Raw genomic sequence first — 24,888 nt, forward strand, 5'->3', positions numbered from 1 at the left:
TGCAGCACTGTTTCTGTTTTTCTGGATGCTCATCCAAGATTTATTGTCTTGTATAAAGTGGCAAGCAGAGCAACCTAGTTTTGACATGTATTCTTTTAGATGGGAAACTCAGCTTAGGACAAGAGTTCATTCCCTGCTGACTTCTTAACCCTCACTGAGGCGCCAAAAAAAGAAGGGAAAGTTGCTTCACCCCGGCGCTCACCAGCTGCAACATGAAAGGAAATAACTTTATCCCATCAACTTTGAAGTGAAAGTTGTCATCTCTGCTCAGTCTTCAGCGCTCCCGCTTCACCTCTGCCAGCTCCTTTCCTCGCTGAGGTGGGGTGGAAAGAGTGGGGAGAAGGGATGTTGGGGTTGGAGGGCAGCCAGCTAGAAGATAAAGTTGCCATGGTGATTGTGCGTCCCTTCTCTCGGGGGACCTGTCATATTAGAAACTGCTTCCCTTAGCAGTGACTTCCACGGGCTGTTCCCCTCCCATTGTACACTGTGTGTGCATTAATGCCTGCTGACATTTAGCTGTTAGGCCCTGCAAACAGATTGGAGATGAAGGCTGTGATGGGCAGCGTGGTAATCCTGCACACCATGTTAAGAGAGCATCCGGCAGGAGCTGTCGCTGTCCCACTGTTTCAGAATTTGAGTGGAAACATCTTAGAGAAATAAAGGTTGATGAGGCAAGGGGAAAAAAGTTTCAGTGCGTGATATCAGGTGTGCTGAGCTGGATTTATAATATAAACTCAGTCGGTGTCTGGCTTTGAAGTTTTTCATATTCTTAGACTTGACAGACACCTGCTCCCTTAAAGGGAGTGCCAAACCCTCCCTACTGTGAAAACCTAGTGAGGCTAATGACCTCATCTTCTACTTACACATGTTTGCCTCCAGGTTTATATAGAAAAGATGGCTTTAAATCATGTTGCACACGCTACAACATACCACCGCTGTGTGTTTGGTAATAGAAAGACTTCTCTCTTTTTTTCTTTTTTACAAATATTGTTCTTTGTCTTCGGGGTATTGTGAGAAGAGCTCTTATCCTGAAAAGATGTTGTGATTGCAGTTTAACTCGGAGTTTAGACAGGTTTCCACATTAAAATGGGAAGCTAGTGGGAGATTTACATCTACAGGGACTGGATTCAAATGTTAGAAAATGTTTGCAACATAATTTGGTAATTATATTTGGCCCAGTTTGACTTCAAATGACACAAATTAAGTTTATCTTTTTTTTTTCTATCTAACAGAGAGAGTGTAGCCTCATTAAATTGGTGGAGCTTGGACTCAAAGATAGACCCCCTGCAGAGAGAAATGACTGAGGATTAACACTTGAAAAGAAGCACACCCTTTTATGCTTTATATTCTGTAATAGCATGAAGTTTCAATAACAAACCAGTGGCTTATTCACTGTAACTTTTGGTGCAAATACACCTTTAACTATCCCATTTTAACAGTCTGTCACTGGATATTTTATTTTGTAAGAAATGAAAACCCCTTTCAATATTATCAGTGTGTGAATAGGGAAAATGTGTTTTAATCTTAATGTTTGCCCTTACAGTTAGAGCACCTTGGGGAAAAAACGCCACTTACTTCAACGCTGAGACACTGTGGGTCAGAGAGAGAGAGAGAGAGAGAAAGAGCCGACGCAAGATCACGACAGCTGTTAAATTAAATCCGTCAGGGGGTGTCACATTATTGAGTCTGTGGTACATGTTTATTCCCAGTGGGGACATTTTCCTGTGTATTCCATAATAGGCTCTACGGGTCGTTGAGAGGCGAAGCATTCCCTATCGGTGCGTTTGTTTAATAAAAAGAAACACAATAAAAAAAAGAAGCTTTGACATCTTTAAGCTTCGGCGCTTCTAAACAGGTCATAAAAACTCAATGAGAGACACTTGGAGCGCGGACCCGCTCCACTAGGATTCAGTGATGACGTAGGCTGAAGCTGAATAACCTGAGCGCTCCACTGATGAGCGGATGCGCCAGTGCGCACCTCCCCATAATAATCTGGCTGAGCAGCGTCGCTGTCTTTTCAGCACCACTCACTCACAATCCAACCAACCGGAGAGGCAAGACAGCAAAACTGAGTTCTCTGCAGCCCGATTTGTTTTTTCCCCCTTTCCATTTCTTTTTCTTTCTCTGTGATGATAACAACTCAATAGACTCCAACTCATTTCCCAGTAAAGGAGTTATCAAAACCTGTTTTTCTTGCACCATCTGCAGAAAGAATTTAGATTTGCTGGTATCTATTTATTTAAGAGGACCGTGAGTTTGGTGGATGTCTGCTGTTACGATTTTTCACTGCGGATTCTGATCTAGTTTTTTGCCATGGTTACACTGTAGATGAAGTTTGATCTTTTTTCATCCTTTTTTCTTTCTTCTTGCTACACTTTGAAAGTCCAGAAAAAATGTCCATTTGAATGAATGAGTTGTGTTGTAGGAAGTTTGGGCTTTTTTTGTTTGTTATTATTTTACAGAAGACTTTCAAGCGTTAAGTGCGTAATTTAGGATCATTTTCCCCTTTTTTACAGTGGGATTTGTGTAGTCTATCTTGTCAGGATGCTGGCCTTAGTAGTTGGACTGTTGTATCTAGTCGCTGGACGCGCGGTGCGAAGCCAGGATGCTACAGGTAGCCGCTTTGTATGTAACGCTATTCCTCCGGGCGCAGAGCCCGGCTGCGGGTATGGTCCTACGGGGAACCGTGTCCAGAGCAGCAGCCCAGTGGAGGACGAGCTTCGGAATACGATCATCCAGCTTAGGGAGACCATCCTGCAGCAGAAGGAGACCATCGTGAGCCAGCAGGGAACCATCAAAGAGCTCAACTCTAAGCTTGCGCGCTGTGAGGCGGCAGCCGACGAGTCGTCGCAGGGCAAGTCCCGAGGTCAGGGCTCCAGGCGGAAGGAGTACGGCAAGAACACCATGGGAGACTTGCCCCGGGACCCCAGTGAAACTATAGATCAACTGGGCAAGACCATGCAGAGTCTTAAAGGTCGGCTCGAGAACTTGGAGGTAAGGTGGAAACATGCTGTGTAGCTACATAAGAAAAGCACTTTTGTCTTATTTCCCTCTCACCCCCCGTGAACATAAGATGCACCATTGCATCGTTTCCACCCCCCCCCCCCCCCCCCCCCCCCCCACTATAGAGCATTGCGCGTCTGATAATATTCCCCGCCGCAGGAGAATCGGGAGATCAAAGGGTCACGTAATGGCCATGTCACATCAATACCCCTTTAATCATTAAAATATATCTCTGATGGCGAAACCCACTGCATAAGAGCCATCAATAAGAGATGAGTAACAAAAAAAAAAATCTTGTCAAAGGTGTAATCATACATGTGGTGCAGGAATTTGCAAAGCAACCTTGAATAATTTATGAGTGCCGCGTGTATGTGTTCCACATACGCTTTTATTTGCGGTCGTGTGGCTAATTATTCGTGGCAGCTGATGATTTTCATTTCCCCAGATTTTACCTGCATCAGAGAATTACATTTTCAAATCAAATCAAATGCTTAATGGTTTGCCTTGTCTGCCTGGGAGTTCTGCTCTGGCTCTGGAGTTCTGCACCATCACCAGCCCTCTGCTCAGTCCCATTTAATTCTACAAGGCTCAAAGATCACATTTAGTGAGGTCAACTATAGTGAAGTGGGGGGGGTTCGTTTTTTTTAATTATTATTTTTACATGCAGTAGACGCTAACATAAGCCCTGGCTTTGTCGCTTATGTCGTGTCACTGCGCACTGTGTTTTTCACCAGCTCACAGCCCTGATGCCATAAGCAGTTATAATACTGTTTTTAAATTCAAGGCTATTTTTATATTCAGTATACTGCATTGCTGATCCATCTATCTCTCTACTCCCTTCCCTCCTCTCCCTCTTCACTTGATTGGAAGCTTCAATACCCCGATTGGATGAAGGATGCATTGCAGTCATAAGGATACATATTACATTGCATTTTAATCACATATCTATTGATCTGGACCTGCTTAACATCCTGATTATTGCAAAACCAGTGTTGCTGATAGCAATATGGCTGTCTAGAGTAGGATGTGCATCTCATATCAAAGCCATCTACACACATCAACAGTTGCACCATGTGACTGTTTGCTTCTGATTTCAGTCTCAGATTACCAAATAACCTCTTCAACTGAGGCTCTGGGATGGTGTCATTGTGTCAGAAAAAAAATTAATCCACAAGGTTTCTGAATTCCATGGCGAACCAGGCCGCAAAGGAAACTAAAAATGTCTGAGGACCATTTTGCAATCAAACCATGCACCCCCTATAAACATGAGGCTGTAGAGCTGTTTCCTTAAGTCCAAAAACAACCTGGAGACAAACATTGTGCAATCTACCGAATACCCAAAATACCCAAAACATCCACAGATATATGGCAGGTCACCAATCAGTGTCTTCATGTTGATATTGATGTATCAAAAACAATAGTGCTAAAAGAATATCAGATATCAATATATAGATAACTATAAGACAAATCTGGGTATTTATATAAATGTCTATCTATCTATCTATCTATCTATCTATCTATCTATCTATCTATCTATCTATCTATCTATCTATCTCCCAGCAGCAGAGTTTGCGTCTCCCCATCACAAATGTGTCAACCGCTGGTGTCTCGGCCCTGACTCCCTTGCCACCAGAGCTCAGGGAGCTGCTGCGGCAACGTTTGGGGGCGCTGGAGACCCAGCTCCTCCGGAAGGTGGCTGAGCTGGAGGAGGAGAAGAGCCAGCTCTACAATGAAACAGCAGCCCACCGCCAACGCACCGAGAGTGCGCTCAATTCCCTCCTGGAGAGGATCACAGAGCTCGAAAAAAGTAAGTGATACAATGGGTGCTGGGAAATTTCATGGCAAAATTTAATGCCAAACTTTTTTTTCCTTTTCCCCTTTTTTGTTGTCTGCTGGATTTAGAACTCATTAGTCAATCCCTGTGCACTTTTCTGATGATGGAAGTAAAAGTGATCCTTTTCTCAGAGCCATTCTCAGAGAAGTTCCTGGTCTTGAAAATAAGGCTTGGAAAGCAACGTTGAATGCTTAATGAGTTTAAGAAATGTTCAAGAGATGTCCACACTCCCGGGTATCACTTTGATGGTACATGTTAAAATACCACAAAATATGTCTGCTGGAAGGAAAGCTGTTTTAGAAGATGATCCCGCCACTCACCTATTTCCTGCTGTCCCCATGCACCCCGCTAAGGTTTAGCTGATAGAGTCAGGGGTCTGATACAAGCTATAGATTTGGGTAGCTAAAGCTAATTGCTCAGATGGGCAGTGGACCGAATAACACAACCGCATGTATGATATTGCAAGTCAGTACAATAGACCTTCAACAAATGCTACATTGTGAGACTTATTTAGTTCAATTTATATCAAATGTGTGCCAGAGAGATGTCGATTCAATTCCACAGCGATTTTCAAGGCTGTGGTGTGGTGTTGTTGTGTCAGTTGGATTTGTGAAGATTTTTACACTGGTGATAGCTTGGTATCATCTGCCCTGTGCATTAAAGTAAAATATGCAGTATTGACTTAAAGCTCAGTGCACATTTTTAGATTTTACATTTCACATTCTAATTCTGCAGGTTAAATTGATTTGACCGGTTCAGCAGTCAAACCAATTTAATTCTAAAATGGTCTGCATTGTAAAGCCTTATTTTAGTGCTAAAGTTGCGCAATATAACCAGAGGAGTTGTGGTTTTTAGCGGTGTATAAGGCCAGAGTATTGTGCTCAGCACAGGTAAAACTCTAATTCCACCACTTTGAAAACTGAAATGTGTTACTTTCCTGCAAATCAACCACTAAATCATATTATGTGTGATTTTCACAACTATCCTTTCCTTTATGTAGCTGACCAACAGCTAAATAATTAGCTCCAAGCTTTGAGTTTGAGCAGAAATGAATTAAGCGAATTGGAGCACTAACATAATAACATTGGAGGATGAAAATTTGTGCATTTACAATTTTAAAAGTTGAAATTTCATACAAATTTTAATGGAAACAAATTGAAAATATTGTAAAACCTGTATTGATGTAACTTATGACAGAACAAAGATTTTTTTAAAGGATATTTTTAAACTGACAAAATTGAAATTGGATTTTTTTTTCTAAAAAAGAAAATGCTAATCTTTCCATGTGATGCCAACACAGTGTTTACAAATTTGGCACAGAAGCACGTTTAATGCCACCTCACATCTTCTTTAAAGCTTTTCAGCAGCTGTCAACAGCTGATAATAATACTTGGAGAAAAGGGAGCTTCTAATTTTGATCAGTCAACCCACAGAACACAGGAAAGTGTGTTTTTGCCGTGCTGTGCCTTATAAGGGTCTCAAAGTGCAGAGGAAGTTCTAGAGTCTCTGAATCTTTTAATAATTATGTCTACTGTAGATGATGAAATCCTTAAGTTATTCACATTTTTATACGGTGAAACTTTTTTGTTAAATTCTTGAACTATCTGCCGGCGATGTGTTCCTCAGATTGGGAAACACCTGGTAAACAAGCCTGGAGCAAGTTATGACTCCAAGGTTAGCAGTGTGTCAGCCAGTTCCCCTGTCTGTCTGCCGGTTCATGGTCAATTCAGCATTTTGGTCCAGACTCGGGCATCTCAGTAATCAATAGAACAAGATGCTAGACATTTGCGGTCCCCAGGTGATAGTTCCTGATTTCTCCTGGCTTCTCTTTTTGCGTCAACATTATTTTTTTAACCTTGTGTTTCACTAGAAGAAGATGCCACTTTCAGCTGCTCCTTTATTCACAAACGGTCACTCCACATGTTTTATTTGGCAGAGTCTTGTGTGTTTTCCCAGGGATCTTTTGCTTGTTAGGCACTCTCAATCCACTAAATTCATGTTTTACTCAAATCTGAAAATGTCCCGACCACTACAAGAGAGCTGGCCATTAGATTTATTCTCTCTTTCTCTCTCTGTCTCTCTTTGGAAACTTCTTGTCCAAATGAAGCCCGTGTGCCATTGTTACCTGAATATGAAAAAAGAAAACTTGAACTTTGAAGGCCATAGGGATGTGGTCACAGGGTGAAACATGGGATGCACAGTAGAGAGGTTGTCAATCTATCATGGTGACAACACAGAGAGGCAACCATTCACTCTCACATTCACAACTATGGCCAATTTAGAATTGTTATTAACCCCATCCATGTCTTTGGATCATGGGAGGAAGCCGGAGTACTCAGAGAGAAGTCACACAAGCAAGGGGGGGAACATAGTGTTGTACTGCACCCCTCTGCTGTTATATAGGTTTTCTTTGCAGTCATTGTCACTGTGAAATTTGGTACAGATATGATTTAATAGGACTCATAAAGGTTTTTCTTTTTTTAGTTTTTCACCTACAAATCTATCAAACTCAGTGCTCATGCTACTCAGCAAATGTAGCATGCTAACATCAGGCTGTTCCAGCTCATAAAGATAACAATGCTAGTGTTTAATTGTTAACTTGCACTGTTACTCGTCATGGTTAATCACTTGAATGCCAACATTTTAGACTAAAAAAAAGAAAAGTTGGTGACCAACTGCTGGTGTAGTCTCATCAGATGATTTTAATCTCTTGGAAAGCCCAAATATCTTCTGTGAGTCGTTTTTAGTTGGTTGGTTGGTTTTAATCATTTGTGATTGGTAATTTTAAAATAATTGGTTGAAGTTATTGGATGCTCAAGCCATAAATGTTAGAAGACAAAAACAGTGTTTGTACAACACTGTCATCAGTGCCACTGTGCTGTGACTGAATGAAGTCAAACAAGGCCAGCCTGTTGGCATGTTGGATGCTGACATGCATGTCCAAGCCATTGCTACAGCTTTGCATGCCTATGAGAGCACCATCTCTGATCTGATTATCCTTGGTGGAAATCTAACTGGATAGAGGTGCAACCTCCGACCTGTGCTTGTGCTATTCTTGTGGTAGCCCCCCACCCTGCAGCTGTTTCAGCAGGACAATGCCTGCCCCCACTTTGCCAGAATAGCACAGATCTTTCTAAATCAAGAACATATCCAGACAGTTTCTTGGCTATCATTTAGTCTTCATATGGTTCACTGAACATGTCTGGGACCTGCTGGCCCAACGTGCTCATTAGCCACACAGAGCGACCACTGCACAGCTGCAGGCTGCACACATCCAGCAATGGAGAGCAATTCCTCAACAACAGATCCGGACACGTGTTCGTTCCACGAACAGATGGGAGACAGTTTGCATCACCTCCAAAGGAGGCTGTACCTCATATTAAATATCTTGTATGTATCTTGTAGTGACTGTCTATGAAACCTCTTCCCTGTTTTAGGCTAGAATTATGGTCCCAAATTTGTGTCTATCTAAGATGTTTCAGGCTTTTCAGGGTGAAGGATCATGAAAACACAGAGGCAGCAGCATGCACTGGCAGTATGCCTAGGTCAAATATTGACTGGTTAAAAAGTTGGCTTGAACAGGAAAGGGAAAAGTGAAGAGCAAGAAACATAAAAAACAGAAATGCAGTGGGACTGAGTGGAAAGTTGTAATTGTTTTTCAAAATCAGTCCACTTCACTGCAAATAGCAAGGTACCGTCCCTACACACTGCTCCCCGGGCGCCCAATGGCTGCCCACTGCTTCACTGAGTGAATGGGTTAAATGCAGAGAGCAATTTCCCCACGGGGCTCAATAAAGTACAATAAAGTACACACTTTCTTCTTCTTCTTCTAAAAAAAATACATTTTTCATTTCTTATGACTTCATCAGTCTTCTCCACAGCAAAGGTTAAGATAAAAGAATAACAGCACAAAGGTTCTACAATTGTTCTACATATTTTTGAAATTGCTCTTAATTGGCAAAAAGCAAAATGTGGAAAATGGATCTTTAAAGCTCTGCATTTCATCTTTGGACTACCAAGACAGTAGCAGTGATCTGTGTGACAGTGACTCACACTTTCTTATCTTCTTTTTTCTGTCGTCATCCTCAGAACTATCAAGTCGTGACACACTAAAAATAACTTTGAATATATTACATTAAGTGTTCCTCATCTATCAACAGATAATAATGCCTTCAAGTCACCTGAGGATTTCAAGGTGTCCCTTCCTCTCCGTACAAACTACCTGTATGGACGCATCAAGAAGAGCCTCCCAGAGATGTACGCCTTCACTGTCTGCATGTGGCTCAAGTCCAGCGCTAGTCCGGGAATAGGAACTCCATTTTCATATGGCGTTCCAGGCCAGGCCAATGAGATAGTCCTCATTGAATGGGGAAACAATCCCATTGAGCTACTAGTCAATGACAAGGTAAGTCTATTGTGATGAACTTAAATTTCACCATTTGCTCATGCTGCAGAGTAAATCCTTCACACTGACCTGATTTTCTGAAGACAGATGCTCTAAATCCTTTAGTATTTTCCTGGCAACACAGCTGGCTCTAATGATGGGCGTAAATGTGGATCAGCAAAGACACTAATTAAATGCAAAGAATGAATAAGAATGAGCCAGCTTTGGGATCCAAAACAAGCACATAGCTTCTGTACGTACATGTGTGCACAATAACGATACAGCCGAGAAGCAGTTCGCTGACCATTAGCTCTGAATATTTAATTTTGCTCCTTATAAACATTTAATACCATCGACCCACATTTCGCTCACACCCGCGAATAACAGTAATTCATTAGAGGAGTTGTGCTGCCACATGTGCTCATCTGCTTCATTGTCCTCTTTGCTTTCTTTGGAGGTTATATTGTAGTTAAACAGTGTAATCGCAATTAACCCAAAATATAAGAAAATGTTAAAAAACAAATAAACTTTTATCAATATTTAATGCAATTTTGTCATAAAGCAAAAGACCTGTAATTGTTTTATTGATGAAAGACACAATTTTGAGGCTAAATGTTGCTTTCTTTGTGATGGGTTCAAGCTTCACATCACATGGAAACTTGGGAGCAAAGCTTCATGGGAAATAAGTTCTTAGTGTAAAGCTAAGAACACACATTATCCAATGTAGTACTTAACACTTCTTTGTCTTATGATATCACAGCTCATTGTTGTAATTGGGGAATTTTATGATAATATTTTTCCTGCGTTGGAAACAATCATAGTCCCACTATCTTGTTGACTTGTGGTGTTACTGGCACAGACAGGTCTACCCACAGTTTTTCCTTCACTATGCATTATACATGTGTTCAAGTCAGGCAGATAATAGAAAGATGGTGGGAGAAAATGATGAGAGTATGACTGAGAAAAAGAGGGAAAGAGGGTGGAAATTAAACAAGCTCTCGAGGTGATGGAGCAGTGTAAGAAGGAGTTGGTAAAGAGAGGGGGAAAATGAGAAGGTGCCAGAAAAAAAAGAAAAAAAAGGAAGTTAGGAAGTGAGACAGAAAGCATGAGAGCAGAAGAGAGCGAGGAGAGGCTGGTGAATATGATAACCGTATGTGCAGTAGCACATCCATGTGCTAAACTTGTTCGCAGTGATAACAGGGCCCTCTGGGGCACATTGTTTATGCTGTTCATTTGGCAGCATACTGAGAAGAAAGCAGAAAGCTGCCTCGACAGTATTAAAAAGTGCAGCGTTGTCTGTATTATGTATTTGTACTTGGTTATGGGGGGAGAGAGCGTCTTTGTTGTTATAAAGCAGCATCTTCATCATCGTATATTTTGTCTCAGAAAAAGGGGAAAAAAGTTGATTTTTTTTGTCATGTTTTTTCTCCCCTCCAATGTTCAAAAGATGCCGGTGGCATCTCAATTTTTCATTCAAATGGGACTACCAGGAGTTTAATCAGTAATGGATTCAGCTGGCCTTGTACAATAGTAACACTGTTTTGTTGGCAAGTGTACAAATGTGTGATGGGTCCAGATTTTCCAAATATCCTTAAAAATTCATGCAGTTGGTGCGTTTTTGTTGGGTTGTCTGCGAAGACAAACATCACTGTAATCACTGCTGTAGAATACGGACACTTTAATGACTTCGCTCTTTCTTGCGTCACCTTCTAAAAACATTTCACACTTACCTGCAGAACCTCATCAACACCCTGCTGGAGATGAGGAACAGAAAGTCCTCTGAACATTAAGTAAAACACATCACGGGCCATTTTGACATCTCATAGAGGGAAAAGCATAGATGTAGATACCAACAATGGTTTTCATTTTAGGTGTCCCCTTCCAGGCTCCAGTTTCCTTGTTTTGTCTTATAGAGAAATGGAACAAAAGAGAAACATGCATGCTTTTCCTGCTATAGCGAGTCAAAATATTATTATTTTTTTGTTAAAAAGCCAAGAGGAGAATATGCATTTCAACTATGTAATAACTGCAAAATTGTATGTTTTACGGTGTGAGTGTGTCATTTGTAGTATTAAAAAATGAGTCAGTCATTCTCAAGAGTATGCCCTGTGGATATAGTGCTTTAATTCGAAACTCTGTGTCTACAAAGAATCACAGCTGGCATAAATCCATTGCTGCAGAATAATTGACGAATGTTGTTTTTTTTGTTTGTTTGTTTTTTTCAATTTTACAACCTGAATCTTTAAACAGTCCATGTGGCCCAGAATGCTCCAAATCAGACAGACTTTATAACAACCTTCCCAGTGTTCCCTGTGGTGAAGTGTAACGCCTGGTGTCCTTAACAGGGTCAATTGCTTCTGTAATTGCAAGTGAGTCGAATTTTATTTTGAGTGACTGCCCATCTTTTCGGGTTTATTTGCATCTGGAGCTACATCTGCAACTAGGTATTAGGATAAAGCAGCCCTGTAGGGTTATATAAAAAAAAGCTAATGAGTTACAGTACACACTGATAATCCTATGTGCCGCACTGTATCCTCAGAGGACTATGATGTCATTGGCTGGTAAAATAACCGGTTGTTTTTCTTTGATCTGTGAACAAAGCATAAGAGGACACTGTTTTGCTGTTAGCTATCTGACTGCTTTGAAGGATGCTCTATCCCTTGATGTCACCTGGGTAATCTAAATTTTATATGTCATACGGCTCATGTGGGGATTTCTTTGCAGAGGGTTGTCTCTTTGAAGCCCCGGCCCTTCTAATTGGTGTCCTTGTTTCTAGCATGCCACAATTACACTTGTACCTCTCTCGACTTCTCTTACACCCTTATACTGTATCTGCCTATCGTTGCTCCTCGTTCTTCAGCCTTCCTCACTGTGCTCACGCCATTCACACCTCGCACTTCATTCTCAATCAGGTGGCCCAACTCCCTCTGTCAGTGAGTGACGGGCGCTGGCACCACATTTGCATCACCTGGACAACTAGAGATGGTTTCTGGGAGGCTTACCAGGATGGCGAGCGTTTAGGCACTGGGGACAACTTGGCCCCCTGGCACCCAATTAAACCTGGAGGGGTGATCATCCTGGGCCAGGAGCAGGTGAGAGCAATAGAGAAGCTTTGATGGTAAAGAACAGGTGTATGTGCATGTATATGTGTGTCTGTGTGTGCATGTGTATTTTTCCTTGTGTCAATAACATCCCTGGGGGTATTCTCCCCCAAGCTCAGCGCCAGAGGCTCTGAGCAGGGAGCAGGGAAGAGGAGGAAGAGAGGCTCTTCTCACGCTATTGTGGCCCTTTCAGTATTACCTCACTCATCCACTGCTAAAAGGCAACATTTTACCCCTGGGAGCTGTGTTAGCAAGTTATTACGCTGGTTAACTCCATGACAGCGCTATGTGTATAAATAGAAATATACAGTGATGTAAAATCTCCTCAGAGAACTATTAACTCATAGTGCATTACTTTGGAGCTTAAGGAGGTGGTGATTTTTTTCCTCACTCATACATTTAAGGTGAGATTGCTGCAGATTGCACAGTATTGCAGATTGCACAGCATTTGGATATTTTAAAGTGGCAGTACACTAAAAAGAATTTGCAGTGGGGTCTAGGTTTTTTTTTTTTTTGCTTTTGTTTTGCATTTTGATTAAAATCAAACAGAATTTATTCATTTTAATTAAAGTCTGTTTACATTTCCTTTAGAAACTCAGCTCTGTTCTCTTTCTCTATGAAGGACATTGTGGGAGGCCGTTTTGATGCCACCCAGGCTTTTGTGGGCGAGCTGAGCCAGTTCAACATGTGGGACAGAGTACTGCGGCCCGTGGACATCATGGGCCTGGCCAACTGTTCAGCTTACATGCCCGGAAACGTGGTTCCTTGGATTGATGCTAATGTGGAAGTGTTTGGAGGTGCGACCAAGGCTGCTCTGGAAATCTGTGAAGACCGTGCTTTTGATTCCTAAAAGGATCCGATGCAGGAAAACCAGTGTGGCCGCTGGGCTCTGGAAGCTAAATATTCTGACTGGTGCTTCTTTCAAATCCCAAAGGCAAGAGCACCAGCCCAACATTTTTACATATTTATGTGGTCTGCATAATCTCAAAGACTCTGTGTTTATTGGAAACACAAGTTCATGTGTCCGTTCAATTCGAACCCTTAAGACGTTAGAGGGGATTTCAAAATCGTTTGCTTATCTGAAGAAGATGTGCCGTTGCATCAGTCTGCTGTAATGATATGAGCTGCTGTCATTTCGTGTTTTCTCCTCAGTAGATCAACTTTTATTCGACTCCTCTTTGAAAACAGCTCTTCTTGGTTGCATTCCTTATAATGACAATGCTGCACTGTATTCGTAGTCGATGTGAGCTCCAAACAGGCTTTGATGTGCTGTGGAAAACCATTCCTAAGTAACATGGCAGTGCAGTACACACTGTGAGCTTCCTTGCTGTTTGAAAAGCAATGAAACAGAGAAGCCAAGGAGTGAGGTGAAATGAGGTGGACGCTCACGAGTTCAAAGTGGGCGAGAACAACCCTCGCTGTTGATTATTTTTGAGGTATTCCAACATGGCAGACTGTCTAAATATTATGCATGAGCCTGAGCAGCTCACAAGTGGCAGTGCATGCTTTCTGTTTACACACACAGTGTTGCGGGGTGTGTCTAAACAAGTCGATGCCGCTTTCTGACAACATTGCATAAGTCAGTGTGTGTATGTTCATGTGCGTGAGGCTTGTCTTGCGTGTAGAAGGACTGGAGATTATGAGGGATGGAGGACATTTTCATTCTTGTAAATCTATGTTTAATACCTCACTGCCCCTTGAGCAGCTGCCATATCCCAAACAGCTTTATGGGTGGGTTGGCTTTGCTCGGGTTAATAGCAATGTCGGACAGCTGCCCAGGACTGGCGAATCAACTGAGCTGCGGATGCCAGCAGAGTGCTCAGTGAGGGCAGAGACTGGGTTTGACCTTCAAGGACAATCCTTAATTCCTCATCTGGGTAGTAATTATGTGTGTTAATGATTGAGTGTGCTGGTGAGCAGCCCCGGTCCACTGGTGTTTCTCTAAGCCAAGTGGTTCACAGCTGATAAAATATTGAGATGTAAAGGGGAAGTCAAATGAGAGCAGCACTCTGTGGGCGTTATAAATGTTGCTGTCAGGTGGAGTTTGGTATTAATTGCCTCACACTAAGCCAGAAAAAAAGTCTAAATCGATGGATATGTTATATTAAAAAATATATATATATAGGAAACTGATGGATCTTGTTACTGCTTGGTTAATAAAACCTTTTACGCTTTTTGCAGCTTAATTATTGTTACTTCTTGTTGTTGTGGTGGACATTTGTTTCATCTTGATTTGATTCCTCTAAGGAAACAGATATAAGAGAGGCAACAAATGATATAAACTTTGTTATCACCTCTAGGCTTTCTTTTAGTCTCCTTGTGGACTTATCCTGACTGAGTAGATACTAGCGTAAAAGCCATTAAAAAGCTTCTACACACAGCTGACAGAACTAGGATGCAGTAGGTAACTGGACAGCACAGAATGTGGCAGAGATGCGATGGTCCACGCTTAATAGCATAAACATAAAGACGTGTGATCATTTTGTGATTGTTCTTCTTTTCGGTGTCTTTGTTAACAGTGTTTTAATGTAAAATCAAGAAATTGGATTCCAGCAAAGTGTATTTTTCTTGCTTTCTGCTCATGATTTTTGTCCATTGGCAGCACATTATGTTAAAAAAAACAGATGGAGAAATTGTTTGTTTTTTTAATTGTGAAAATGGCCTTTTGCGAAAACCATATGTGCTTTTTCTTGTGAAATTTTGGTCAGCTTTTAAGGCGCAGCTCAGCAGCACAGACGACAAGGGACACACGAAAATGCAAAAAATGTGTTTGCTTTCAATGTTTTAAAGTCCTCTTTATGTGCGTGCAGCAGAGGTTTTTGCTTGTGCACTTTTCTGCGGTGCGGTTGAATGTCCTTTTGCACCCATTAAAAGAGCGAGAACAAGTTCCCGAGACGTGATAAATTAAGCAGCAACTTAATGATGTGATGGAATAAGTGAACATGCGCTTGAAACAGTCGAAGCATGTTTTATTAAAATATCATTGCGCTGCATTAGTGATGATGTCAGAGAGGAGTGTAACCCTGCAAAGGTCATGCTCTATTCTTCACTGATGTTTCTAAATTAGGAAACCTTACTTTAATCTTTGAGGGAGATTAAAAAAACTGTAACATTTTTGGTTGCATTAATTTTAATGGAGACGTGGGTGCTTGTCCAGTTGGTAGCCATATTATTTGTAGGACTAGGATATGTCCTCTCATCTGGGCAATGAAATGTTGTCAGCAGCGGAGAAATCCTCTGGATTGGCAGACTTCCAGGTGGAAATGAAAAAATCTGCCCATGCGGATTATGGGAGCTGCTACAATGTAGGACACTGTGAGCCTTCTTCATTCTCTTCTCGACCCTGTGTGTTCTGATGCCGTCGCCACAGCGCTGGCGGAGGCGCACCAGGGAGCCCCTGTTTTTATACGAGAACAATATGAGGCCTTCAAAAAAACAAACAAACAAAAAATACCATCAAAGAAAAAAATATATATATATATGTATGTGTTACGTTTGTTTTTTTGTTTTGCATATTCTATATTTCTGTATCTATTTTCATTGCATTGCTGCTGTAACACTGCACATCTTGATGTTCTGAAATGTAAAGTAAAAATTTGCAGTTAAATTAAAGAATCCCACTTGCATTTACAGAAATGATGGATACACTAGTTTTTTGTTTGTTTGTTTATTTTAATATTCGTTGAGGCTCTTTTTTCACATGCCTACAGAACAGTTCGCCACAGAGTTAATGACAAAAACTCGTGGCTTCTCATCATTTCTATCTGCACTCAGCTGTATGAAGACATCAATAAAACTTTACATCTTTATGGGTTTTTTTTCTTTCATTTGGTTTCTGTGAGGTGGCGCTCCATGAGAGACTTCACCAGTTGTGCACATCAGTGTCTATTTGCAGATCCCAGTGGGTTCCACTGCATATGTGCTGTGTTAAGTCTTTAGTGGCTACCAACATAACAGTATTAGTGTTAGATAATCTCTATAAACACACATCTGTATATGAATATAAACTTTAGGCCAGGGACAATATTTTTCCCTGTAGTCTACTTATCACCTGGGTTTTATTGACCAGCCAAGCCACAGGTTGCTGGTAAACAGTCAAAATAGAGAAGAATAGACTGATTTGATTTTTAAACACAGTACTTGTCTTGAGCCGTGCTCATATCTTTACATGTTTGCTGGAAAATGATAGTGATTTACGGAAATATCTGAAATACAACATATAAGGAAAAATCTGAGTTTGTACAATTCTACCAAGATTAAAGGTCCATATCTGGTATGACAACTTTTTATCCTTCAGCACAGCCTGAACTATCTAAGGAAAGTTTTCTTGTAATTTCATTAAGTAGTCTTCAAGCATAGTTCTCTGGGCTTCCTAAAGGACATTCAAAGCTCTTGTTGGCTGCCTTTTGTTCCATTTTCTCTCAAGAAAATCCCACACTAATCCCTTCAATAATGCTGAGGTCTGCAGTTGTGTGTTTTCTTATACAGGTATGCTTTTACTGCATTGGCAGTGTGTTTGGGATCGCTGACATGCTGAAAACTGAAGCTATTGTCAACCGGGTGCAAATCGGAAAGCAGCTTTCTGAACCAGATGATCAATTTTGACAAGATCCCCAACACCACTGGCAAACACTACCCTCTGCGTGTTTCTCGGTTGTAGACACCCACTGTTGTACCTTTCTCCTGACCTACTTTCCACATATAGATGAAGATTGAAACCAGAAATTTCAAATCTGGATTCATGACTCCATCAGACCTGTTGCCACTGATTTTCAGTTCAGTTCAGGTAAAATTTGGCACACTTCAACCTTTTCTTTCTCTTTCTCTTCCTTTTTTTTTTTTTTTTTTTCCATTTTCAGGCACAACAAATACCTATATTGAACATAAAATACACAAAAAAAAAACAAAACTTGCCTGAAAAAGGAGTGGGACGAAGAAAACTTATTAAATCCCACCCCTATACTCACTCATCAACAAAAAAAAACAATAAACTTCCCGCAGCTACGCCCATCATTGCATACAGACCCATCAACAGCCCCGGGCACATACAAGCATCTAAGCGGCAGCTCGCAACCAACAATTAGAGCCTTCATAACTGAATACAGAATATATAAATTATAAATTGCATTACCACAGGTAACAGGCAGTAATAACTACAAGTAACAAACACACATACATATACATACATATATATCTACACACACAAGTACATATATGTACATACATACGCACACTTTATTTTTTATTTTTTATTTTGGAATCCATACCAGCAATGGTAAGAGGACAGACATTACAGAGCACACTAAAACCCATCATTGAGTATACTGTGACCAGACCAACTGTTTGTAGAGAAATTTAAATCTATGAATATTTTTGCATTGTTTCAATTGTAAACTCAGACTGTTCCAGATTTTCACACCACATACAGACACACAAAAGCCTTTACGGGTTGTTCGAGTTCTGGGTAATTTGAATTCTCCAAAGCCTCTCACATTATAAACCTTTTCTCGAATTTCAAATCTAGTTTGTAAATTTGCCGGTAAAAGTTTAGTAAAAGCTTTATACAAAATTATGGATGTATTGTAATTAACCAGATCCTGGAATTTAAGTAACTTTGCCTGAAGAAAGAATTTGTGAGTATGATCTAGATAACCAGCCTTGTGAATAATACGCAGTGCTCGTTTCTGTACTGTGACTAATGGATTAGTTGTATTTTTATATGTGTTTCCCCACACTTCCACACAATATGTAAGATATGGAAGAACCAGGGTACAGTACAGAGTACGAACTGCATCTTTATCAAGGAATTGTTTCACTTTGTTCAAAACTGCGAGGCTTCTGGAAATTTTGGTTTTTATGTGTCTGACGTGGGGTTTCCATGAAATTTTATTATCAATTACGACTCCCAAAAATTTGTTTTCACTCACATTATCAATTGGTACACCTTCAATGATAATTGGTAATTCTATATTATATTTTAAATTACCAAAAAACATTGCTTTAGTTTTATTTATATTTAACGATAATTTATTTATGTCCATCCATTTTTTTATTAATTTATCTCCCTGTTTACAGTCATTACAAGATCAGTATAATCATCGCTACTGAAAAATATGTTGGTGTCATCTGCGAACAGTATGAGTTTAAGTACTTGAGAAACATCAAAAATATCATTTATGTATACATTGAAAAGTTTTGGTCCCAACACTGACCCTTGGGGAACACCACATGTAATACCAAGTTTCTCTGAATGGTAATGCCCTATGCTAACATATTGTTCCCGACCTGTTAGGTAACTTTTTATCCAGTTACCAGCTTTCCCTCGAATATCTTATCTTTCCAATTTATCCAATAAAATTGAGTGATTGATTGTGTCGAAGGCCTTTTTGAGGTCAACAAAAATACCAACTGCATATTTATTTTTATCCAGTGTATCAGTAATTTCTTCTACTGCCTCAATTATCGCCATTGAAGTGGTTCTTTGCGTTCTGAAACCATACTGACCAACATTTATTATTTGATGTTTTTCAAGGAATTTTTCTAATCTTGAATTAAAAAGTTTTTCTAGAATTTTTGAGAATTGAGGCAGTAGAGAAATAGGCCTATAATTGGTAAAACTGTGTTTGTCATTACTTTTATATAGTGGTATTACTTTCGCAATTTTCATTTTTTTTGGAAAACAACCGGACTGAAATGATAAATTACAGATATATGTTAAGGGACTAGCAATATTCAGAATAACCTGTTTAACTACAGACATATTTATGTCATGATAATCCATTGAAGACTTACTTTTACATTTTAATGTGATATTTATTACTTCTTGCTCATTTGTAGCTGAGAGGAACAGTGAAAAGGGATTTGATTTTATATTACTGATATTTTCATTTTTATGACACGGGATGTCCGCTGCTAGTTCAGGGCCAACATTTATGAAGAATTTATTGAACCCATCGACAATATTACTCATGTTGTGATTTTCACCATTTGCATCAGTAAAATATTCAGGATATGATGTTCCAGAAGATCCTTGTTTAATTAAGTTGTTTAACGCATCCCAAGTTCCTTTTATATTGTTTTTATTTTCATATAATCTTCTTCTATAATAAAGTTGTTTGCTCGTTCTTATAATATCAGTCAATTTATTTCTATATGCTTTATATCTTTGTTCCACTTCTTTTGTTTTTACTTTGATAAACTGTTTATACAGATTGTTTTTCTTTTTGCAAGCATTAATAATTCCTTTTGTGAGCCAAGGACTTTTTATCTTTTTTTTCTTTGTCATGTGTTCGTTTACAGGACAATGTTTATTGTACCACATAGTAAAAATATCTAGAAAATTATCATAAGCCTTGTCCACATCTGACTCTTCATACACCGAACTCCAATCTTGTTGTGCTAAATCGAAATTGAAGGCATGAATTGCTTCTTCATTTATTGTTCGCTTTGCTATCATGATCTTGGTATCTATTTTTTTTAAATCACAGTCACACAAAGTAAAAACTGGTAAGTGGTCAGTTATATCACAGACAAGCAGACCACTATTAATTTGGAAATCCATGACATTAGTAAAAATGTTGTCAATAATAGTGGCGCTATGTGATGTTATTCTGCTTGGCTTTGTTATTGTTGGATATAGTGATAAGCTGTACATTGTGTCAGTAAAGTCATCAATGGCTTTTAACCTTGTTGGATTTAGCAAATCAATGTTAAAATCACCACAGATAAATAGTAATTTTTGGTTCACCGAAGCAAACGTTTTTTCTATCCATTCATTAAAAGTGTCAATACTTGAACTGGGTGTCCGATATATACAACTTATTATAACATTTCTCTTTTTTTCATTCATAATCTCAATAGTCAAACATTCCAAAATTCCATCAATAGCCATAGACATAGTTGTTACAACATTATATTTTATAGAGTTATGAACATATATAGCAACCCCGCCGCCCGCCTTATTTAATCTATTCATGTATTTTAAATCATATCCATTCAAACAAAAATCTATTCCTTTATCGACATTGAACCAAGTTTCAGTGATGGCTATAACACTAAAGGGGCGAGAAAATTGTTGCAAATAGTCCTTAATGAAATCAAAATTAGAGTACAGCAAAATCTCCAGTGTTAAATTAACACTGGAGAGTGTCTATATGGGTCCACACCTCTGAGTGTTAAATACAACACTGTTGAGTGTTAAATTAACACTTTTCACAGTGTTATATGTTTAAAAGTAACCTAGTCAGTTTTGAAGATTAACAATGGCTAACACTGAGCAGTGCTGATTTTCTAACACTGGAAAATAACTCAAAATGTTAGAAATATTCCAGTGTTAGAAAATCAGCACTGCTCAGTGTTAGCCATTGTTAATCTTCAAAACTGACTAGGTTACTTTTAAACATATAACACTGTGAAAAGTGTTAATTTAACACTCAACAGTGTTGTATTTAACACTCAGAGGTGTGGACCCATATAGACACTCTCCAGTGTTAATTTAACACTAGAGATTTTGCTGTGTACTTCTGCTGTTAAAGTGAATTAATGAGAGCTTCCCGTCTAGGTTAATTTCTTTTTCATATTGTTCCTGAGTGAAATAATTACAATTTTTAACAAAAGAAGAGAGAAAGTTACTTTCAGAATCTATTTCTGGATCTATTATATTATGCTCCTTATATTCACAATCTAGATCAATTACTTTCTGTTGAAGAACTAATTTCAACGTGTCCATGTCATTTCCTGGTGTAATTGATACATTGGTGTCAGTTATACTTGTCCAGATCCTCCATGTTCCTCACTATCAGTACTTTTGCCTCTTCTGGTGTCCCGTTTAGCTTAATGAAAATCTTACAGTTTGTTACCCATGTATGTTGTATTTTACCGTTCTTCTTCAGTTGCTTTGCCTTCCTCGCGATGTCTGCGTTTTTTCGTGTCAGATGCTCATTAATGAAAACGTCCGTGCCTTTCAGTTTGCGTCCTTGTTTCAGCAGTGCGACCTTGTTCTTCCGATTGACAAATCTCATAATGATGGCCGGCAGTCTGTCACTCCTCCTGGGCAGTGAGTGACATGCTTCTATGTGCTCCAGGTCCATCTCTATCCCCTTGCTTTGGAGGAAGGACGCCACCTGTTGCTCTACCGAGCGGGTCTCCTCGTCGCTGGGCTCCCCGACGTTCCCGGCCACCGCGCGCGCGTACGAGCGCGGCTTGATTTTAATACCGCTGATGACCACGTCGTTCGTACGGGTGTACTGCTCCAGCTCATCCACCCGCCGCTCGAGATCCATGATCCGTCTGTCCTTCTCGGCATTTTGGAGGCGTAGCTGTTTTACCTCCTCCAGAAGCCCCAGAAGCAGCTCCTGCTGTGCCCTGACTGCGGCCACGTCTCCGCACAGCGCTCCGAGGGAGGTTTTAATGTCCTCAACCTCCTCTGGTGTTGGGCCTTTCTTGGGTGGCATACTGAAGCGAGAGCACGAGGCGGCCACCACGAGGGACCCGGAAGCGGAATTTCTGATGATGGCGCCTGGCTAGGCCTGCTGGCTGATGGTGGAGCCTGGCTGGGTCTGCTGGATGTGGCCTGCTGGCTGATGGTGGAGCCTGGCTGGGTCTGCTGGATGTGGCCTGCTGGCTGATGGTGGAGCCTGGCTGTGGCCTGCTGGCTGATGGTGGAGCCTGGCTGTGGCCTACTGGCTGATGGTGGAGCCTGGCTGTGGCCTGCTGGCTGATGGTGGAGCCTGGCTGTGGCCTGCTGAGCCTGGCTGTGGCCTGCTGGCTGATGGTGGAGCCTGGCTGGGTCTGCTGGCTGTGGCCTGCTGGCTGATGGTGGAGTCTGGCTGTGGCCTGCTGGCTGATGGTGGAGCCTGGCTGGGTCTGCTTTTAGTTTAATTTTATGTCTCTTCCACGATGTTATTTCTCTCTGCAACACAGAAATATGTGTCTGATCTGTGTGTGTCACGCGACTGCCAGTACACCTCTCATATACACACAGTTACTGTCCCTCCACACATACGACTCGGTTCCTTAAGAATGTTTTCTTTTCAGCTTCTCTTTCACTGAGGCCATTTCTGATGAGGCTTCAGTGAACAGTAGATAAATAAATGAAGTGCCAGATGCCTCTCCCAGTGCCTGCATCCGGTCTTTCTTGCATTGCTGAACTGGGTCTAATATACACCATTAATGTGTCTATTAGACCTAATTTCTACAAGACTGCTCAAAGAAGTCCTACCATTAATTAATGCTTCAATCTTAAATATGTTAAATCTATCTCTGGGCCGCATACCACAGGCCTTCAAGCTGGCAGTAATGAAACATTTAATTTTAAAAGCCATCACTTTACACTGCTATCTTAGCTAATTACAGATCAATCTCCAACCTTTTATCTCAAAAACTCTTGGAAGTGCATTTGTGAAACAGCTAACTCATTAGCTGCAGAGGAATGGTTTGTTTGACGAGTTTCAGTCAGGTTTCAGAGTTCATCACAGCACAGAAACACAGAAGGTTACAAGTGATTGATTCCTATGGTCTCTGACAGTGGACTCATCTCTGTGCTTGTCCCGTGAGACAGTGCAGCGTTCGATACTGTTGACCATAACATTTTATGAGAGCGATATCCTTCAGTGTGCATACTAAAGAAATATGTAGGACTGTTTTGTTGCATTTGCACAATGTCTCTAAATGTAAAAACATCTTGTCTCAGAGTGATGCTGTAAAACTTGTTAATACATTACTTGTAGACAGCACTATTGTAATTCTTTTATATAGGGCTGTGCTAAAAACTTCCTGAAAAGCCTTCAGTTGATCCAAAATCCTGCAGTGAGAGTACTGACAAGGACTAGAAGGAAAGCAAATTTCACCTATATATTGGCCTCTCTTCATTAGCTCCTGTTAATTCCAGAATCAAATTTAAAATCCTTCTCATCACATACAAGGTCTTGAATAATCGAGCCCTATTTTGTGCTAAAGACCCCATAGTTCTGTATCACACCAACAAAGCGCTTTGCTCTCAGACTACAGTGTGATTTTTGCCCTGTATTTCTCCCCTCACCCCCAGTCGATCACAGCAGATAGCTCCCCCTCCCTAACCCTGGTTCTGCTGGACGGAGTTTTTCCTTTCCACTGTCACCAAGTGCTTGCTCAAAGGGGAGTCATTCGATTGTTTGGTTTTTCCTCTTTACCTTACAATATGAGCCTCAAGGCAGCTGTTGTTGGATTTGGCCCCTTTTTTTCTTAAGGTCATGGCTTTAGATATTTTTTTAGGTGTGCCTAAAAAATATTTGTACCTGTACCTGACCCTACAGGTCTGCTGTACTAGAATCAGATACATGGATTTGTCCAGTCATTGCACCTGATCCTAAATTGGTCAGACACAAGGACTGAAATGAAAATGAGTGAAAAACCAGCCAAAGAAAAACTTTTAAATACTTTCAGACAGACCATTTTAAATAAATTACAGGAAAGTCTTGGTCCTTGGAAAAATAGAAAGGCATAAATGGCAGTTTAAGACTTGGCTGTAGCTCAGGAGGTAGAGCAGGTCACCTACTGATCGGAAGGTCGGTGATTCAATCCTTGGCTCCTCCAGTCTGCATGTCAAGTATCCTTGGGCAAGATACTAACCCCAACTTCCTCTCCGATGCATCCATCGGAGTATGAATGTATATGAATGTTGTTAGAAAGCACTAAGTGTAGATAAAGTGCTTGTGAGAATGGGTGTGATTGGGTGAATGAGGCATGTTGTATAGCGCGCTTTGAGTACTCCGTGAGAGTAGAAAAGCGCTATATAAGAATCAGTCCATTTACCATTTACCAAGACTTCCGCACAATACTGTATCTGGATTAATATCTGGATCATCCACAGACAAAACAGGAAAACTTGGTTTGGATGTTGTCTATCCTGGCGTCTGCCCTAGAGGCTAAGCTTTTGTTCCAAGTTCTGGAACCACACCTTAAACCACCTAAATGTAGAGAAAGAAGTCACTATTCCAGTGTGGGTACTTCTGACAAACTGATTCCTGCTTTCTCATCCAACCTCTCCCTTTAATTTCTGACGTTATTCCACAGGTTTTTGATTGTTGTGTATGAGACAAATTATCTTGCAGAAGGTGTTACATGGCACTAATGAAATCTAACTGAAAGGGGAATTAAGCTCAAAGCATCATCTTTGAATTTTACGGCTATCATCTGTTTCACTGACAGCAGCATGATTCAACAGGATAAACAGTGTATGTGTTTGTGTGTCAGTGTATGTGGGCCTGTGACAGAGAGCTTTGGTGCCATGCTAGGTCTGGAGAGTAAATTTGTTCCACTTATTAAGTTTTTCACCCACTGCTGTGGAGTTTGGAAGGGAGATTTCCAAGCAGCGCAGCCCTGGAGGGTTCATGAAGAAACGATTTCAACAGCTGCTGCAGATGTAATGGTAGCACTACATCACTAAAAACAAATTAACAATTCAGTGCTGTTGCCTTCTTCTCTATTTAACTATTAGATTTGACTGGATAGAGTGACAGTGAAAAATTCACCTGGTACATTTTTATTAGACCACTCTTCGCATCCGTGTATTCTCCTCTCAGTGCCCC

General features: G+C 40.5%; 2 protein-coding genes across 3 annotated transcripts; one reads left to right on the forward strand and one right to left on the reverse strand.

Moving 5' to 3' along the window:
* Positions 1-2,000: 2,000 nt before the first annotated feature.
* Positions 2,001-16,107, forward strand: nptx2a (neuronal pentraxin 2a). 2 transcript variants are annotated; one of them, XM_082530003.1, is made up of 5 exons: positions 2,001-2,994; positions 4,564-4,810; positions 8,998-9,242; positions 12,134-12,313; positions 12,945-16,107. In XM_082530003.1, exons 1-5 carry the CDS (start codon positions 2,545-2,547, stop codon positions 13,170-13,172), a joined length of 1,350 nt encoding a protein of 449 aa, XP_082386129.1. In that variant the 5' UTR covers positions 2,001-2,544; the 3' UTR covers positions 13,173-16,107. The 2 variants fall into 2 exon arrangements, with proteins under 2 accessions (XP_082386129.1, XP_082386130.1); XM_082530004.1 differs by having other exon boundaries at positions 4,567-4,810.
* A 2,277-nt stretch (positions 16,108-18,384) lies between these two features.
* Positions 18,385-22,132, reverse strand: LOC309705577 (uncharacterized protein). The gene is made up of 2 exons (XM_082531500.1): positions 21,171-22,132; positions 18,385-20,441 (listed from the first exon to the last, which is right to left on the reverse strand). The coding sequence occupies exons 1-2, from the start codon at positions 21,772-21,774 to the stop codon at positions 20,425-20,427; spliced, it is 621 nt and encodes a 206-aa protein (XP_082387626.1). The 5' UTR covers positions 21,775-22,132; the 3' UTR covers positions 18,385-20,424.
* Positions 22,133-24,888: the final 2,756 nt, after the last annotated feature.

The sequence above is a fragment of the Aulonocara stuartgranti genome (assembly GCF_965226115.1).
Source record: "Aulonocara stuartgranti genome assembly, chromosome: 4".
Lineage (NCBI taxonomy): Eukaryota > Metazoa > Chordata > Actinopteri > Cichliformes > Cichlidae > Aulonocara > Aulonocara stuartgranti.

Excerpts from the sequence above, each read along its gene's own strand:
- nptx2a (XM_082530003.1), top strand. The coding sequence starts at position 2,545 with ATGCTGGCCTTAGTAGTTGGACTGTTGTATCTAGTCGCTGGACGCGCG. Across the intron at positions 4,811-8,997 it reads GATCACAGAGCTCGAAAAAA|ATAATAATGCCTTCAAGTCA; the intron begins GTAAGTGATACA and ends ATCTATCAACAG. Across the intron at positions 9,243-12,133 it reads AGCTACTAGTCAATGACAAG|GTGGCCCAACTCCCTCTGTC; the intron begins GTAAGTCTATTG and ends ATTCTCAATCAG.
- LOC309705577 (XM_082531500.1), bottom strand. The coding sequence starts at position 21,774 with ATGCCACCCAAGAAAGGCCCAACACCAGAGGAGGTTGAGGACATTAAA.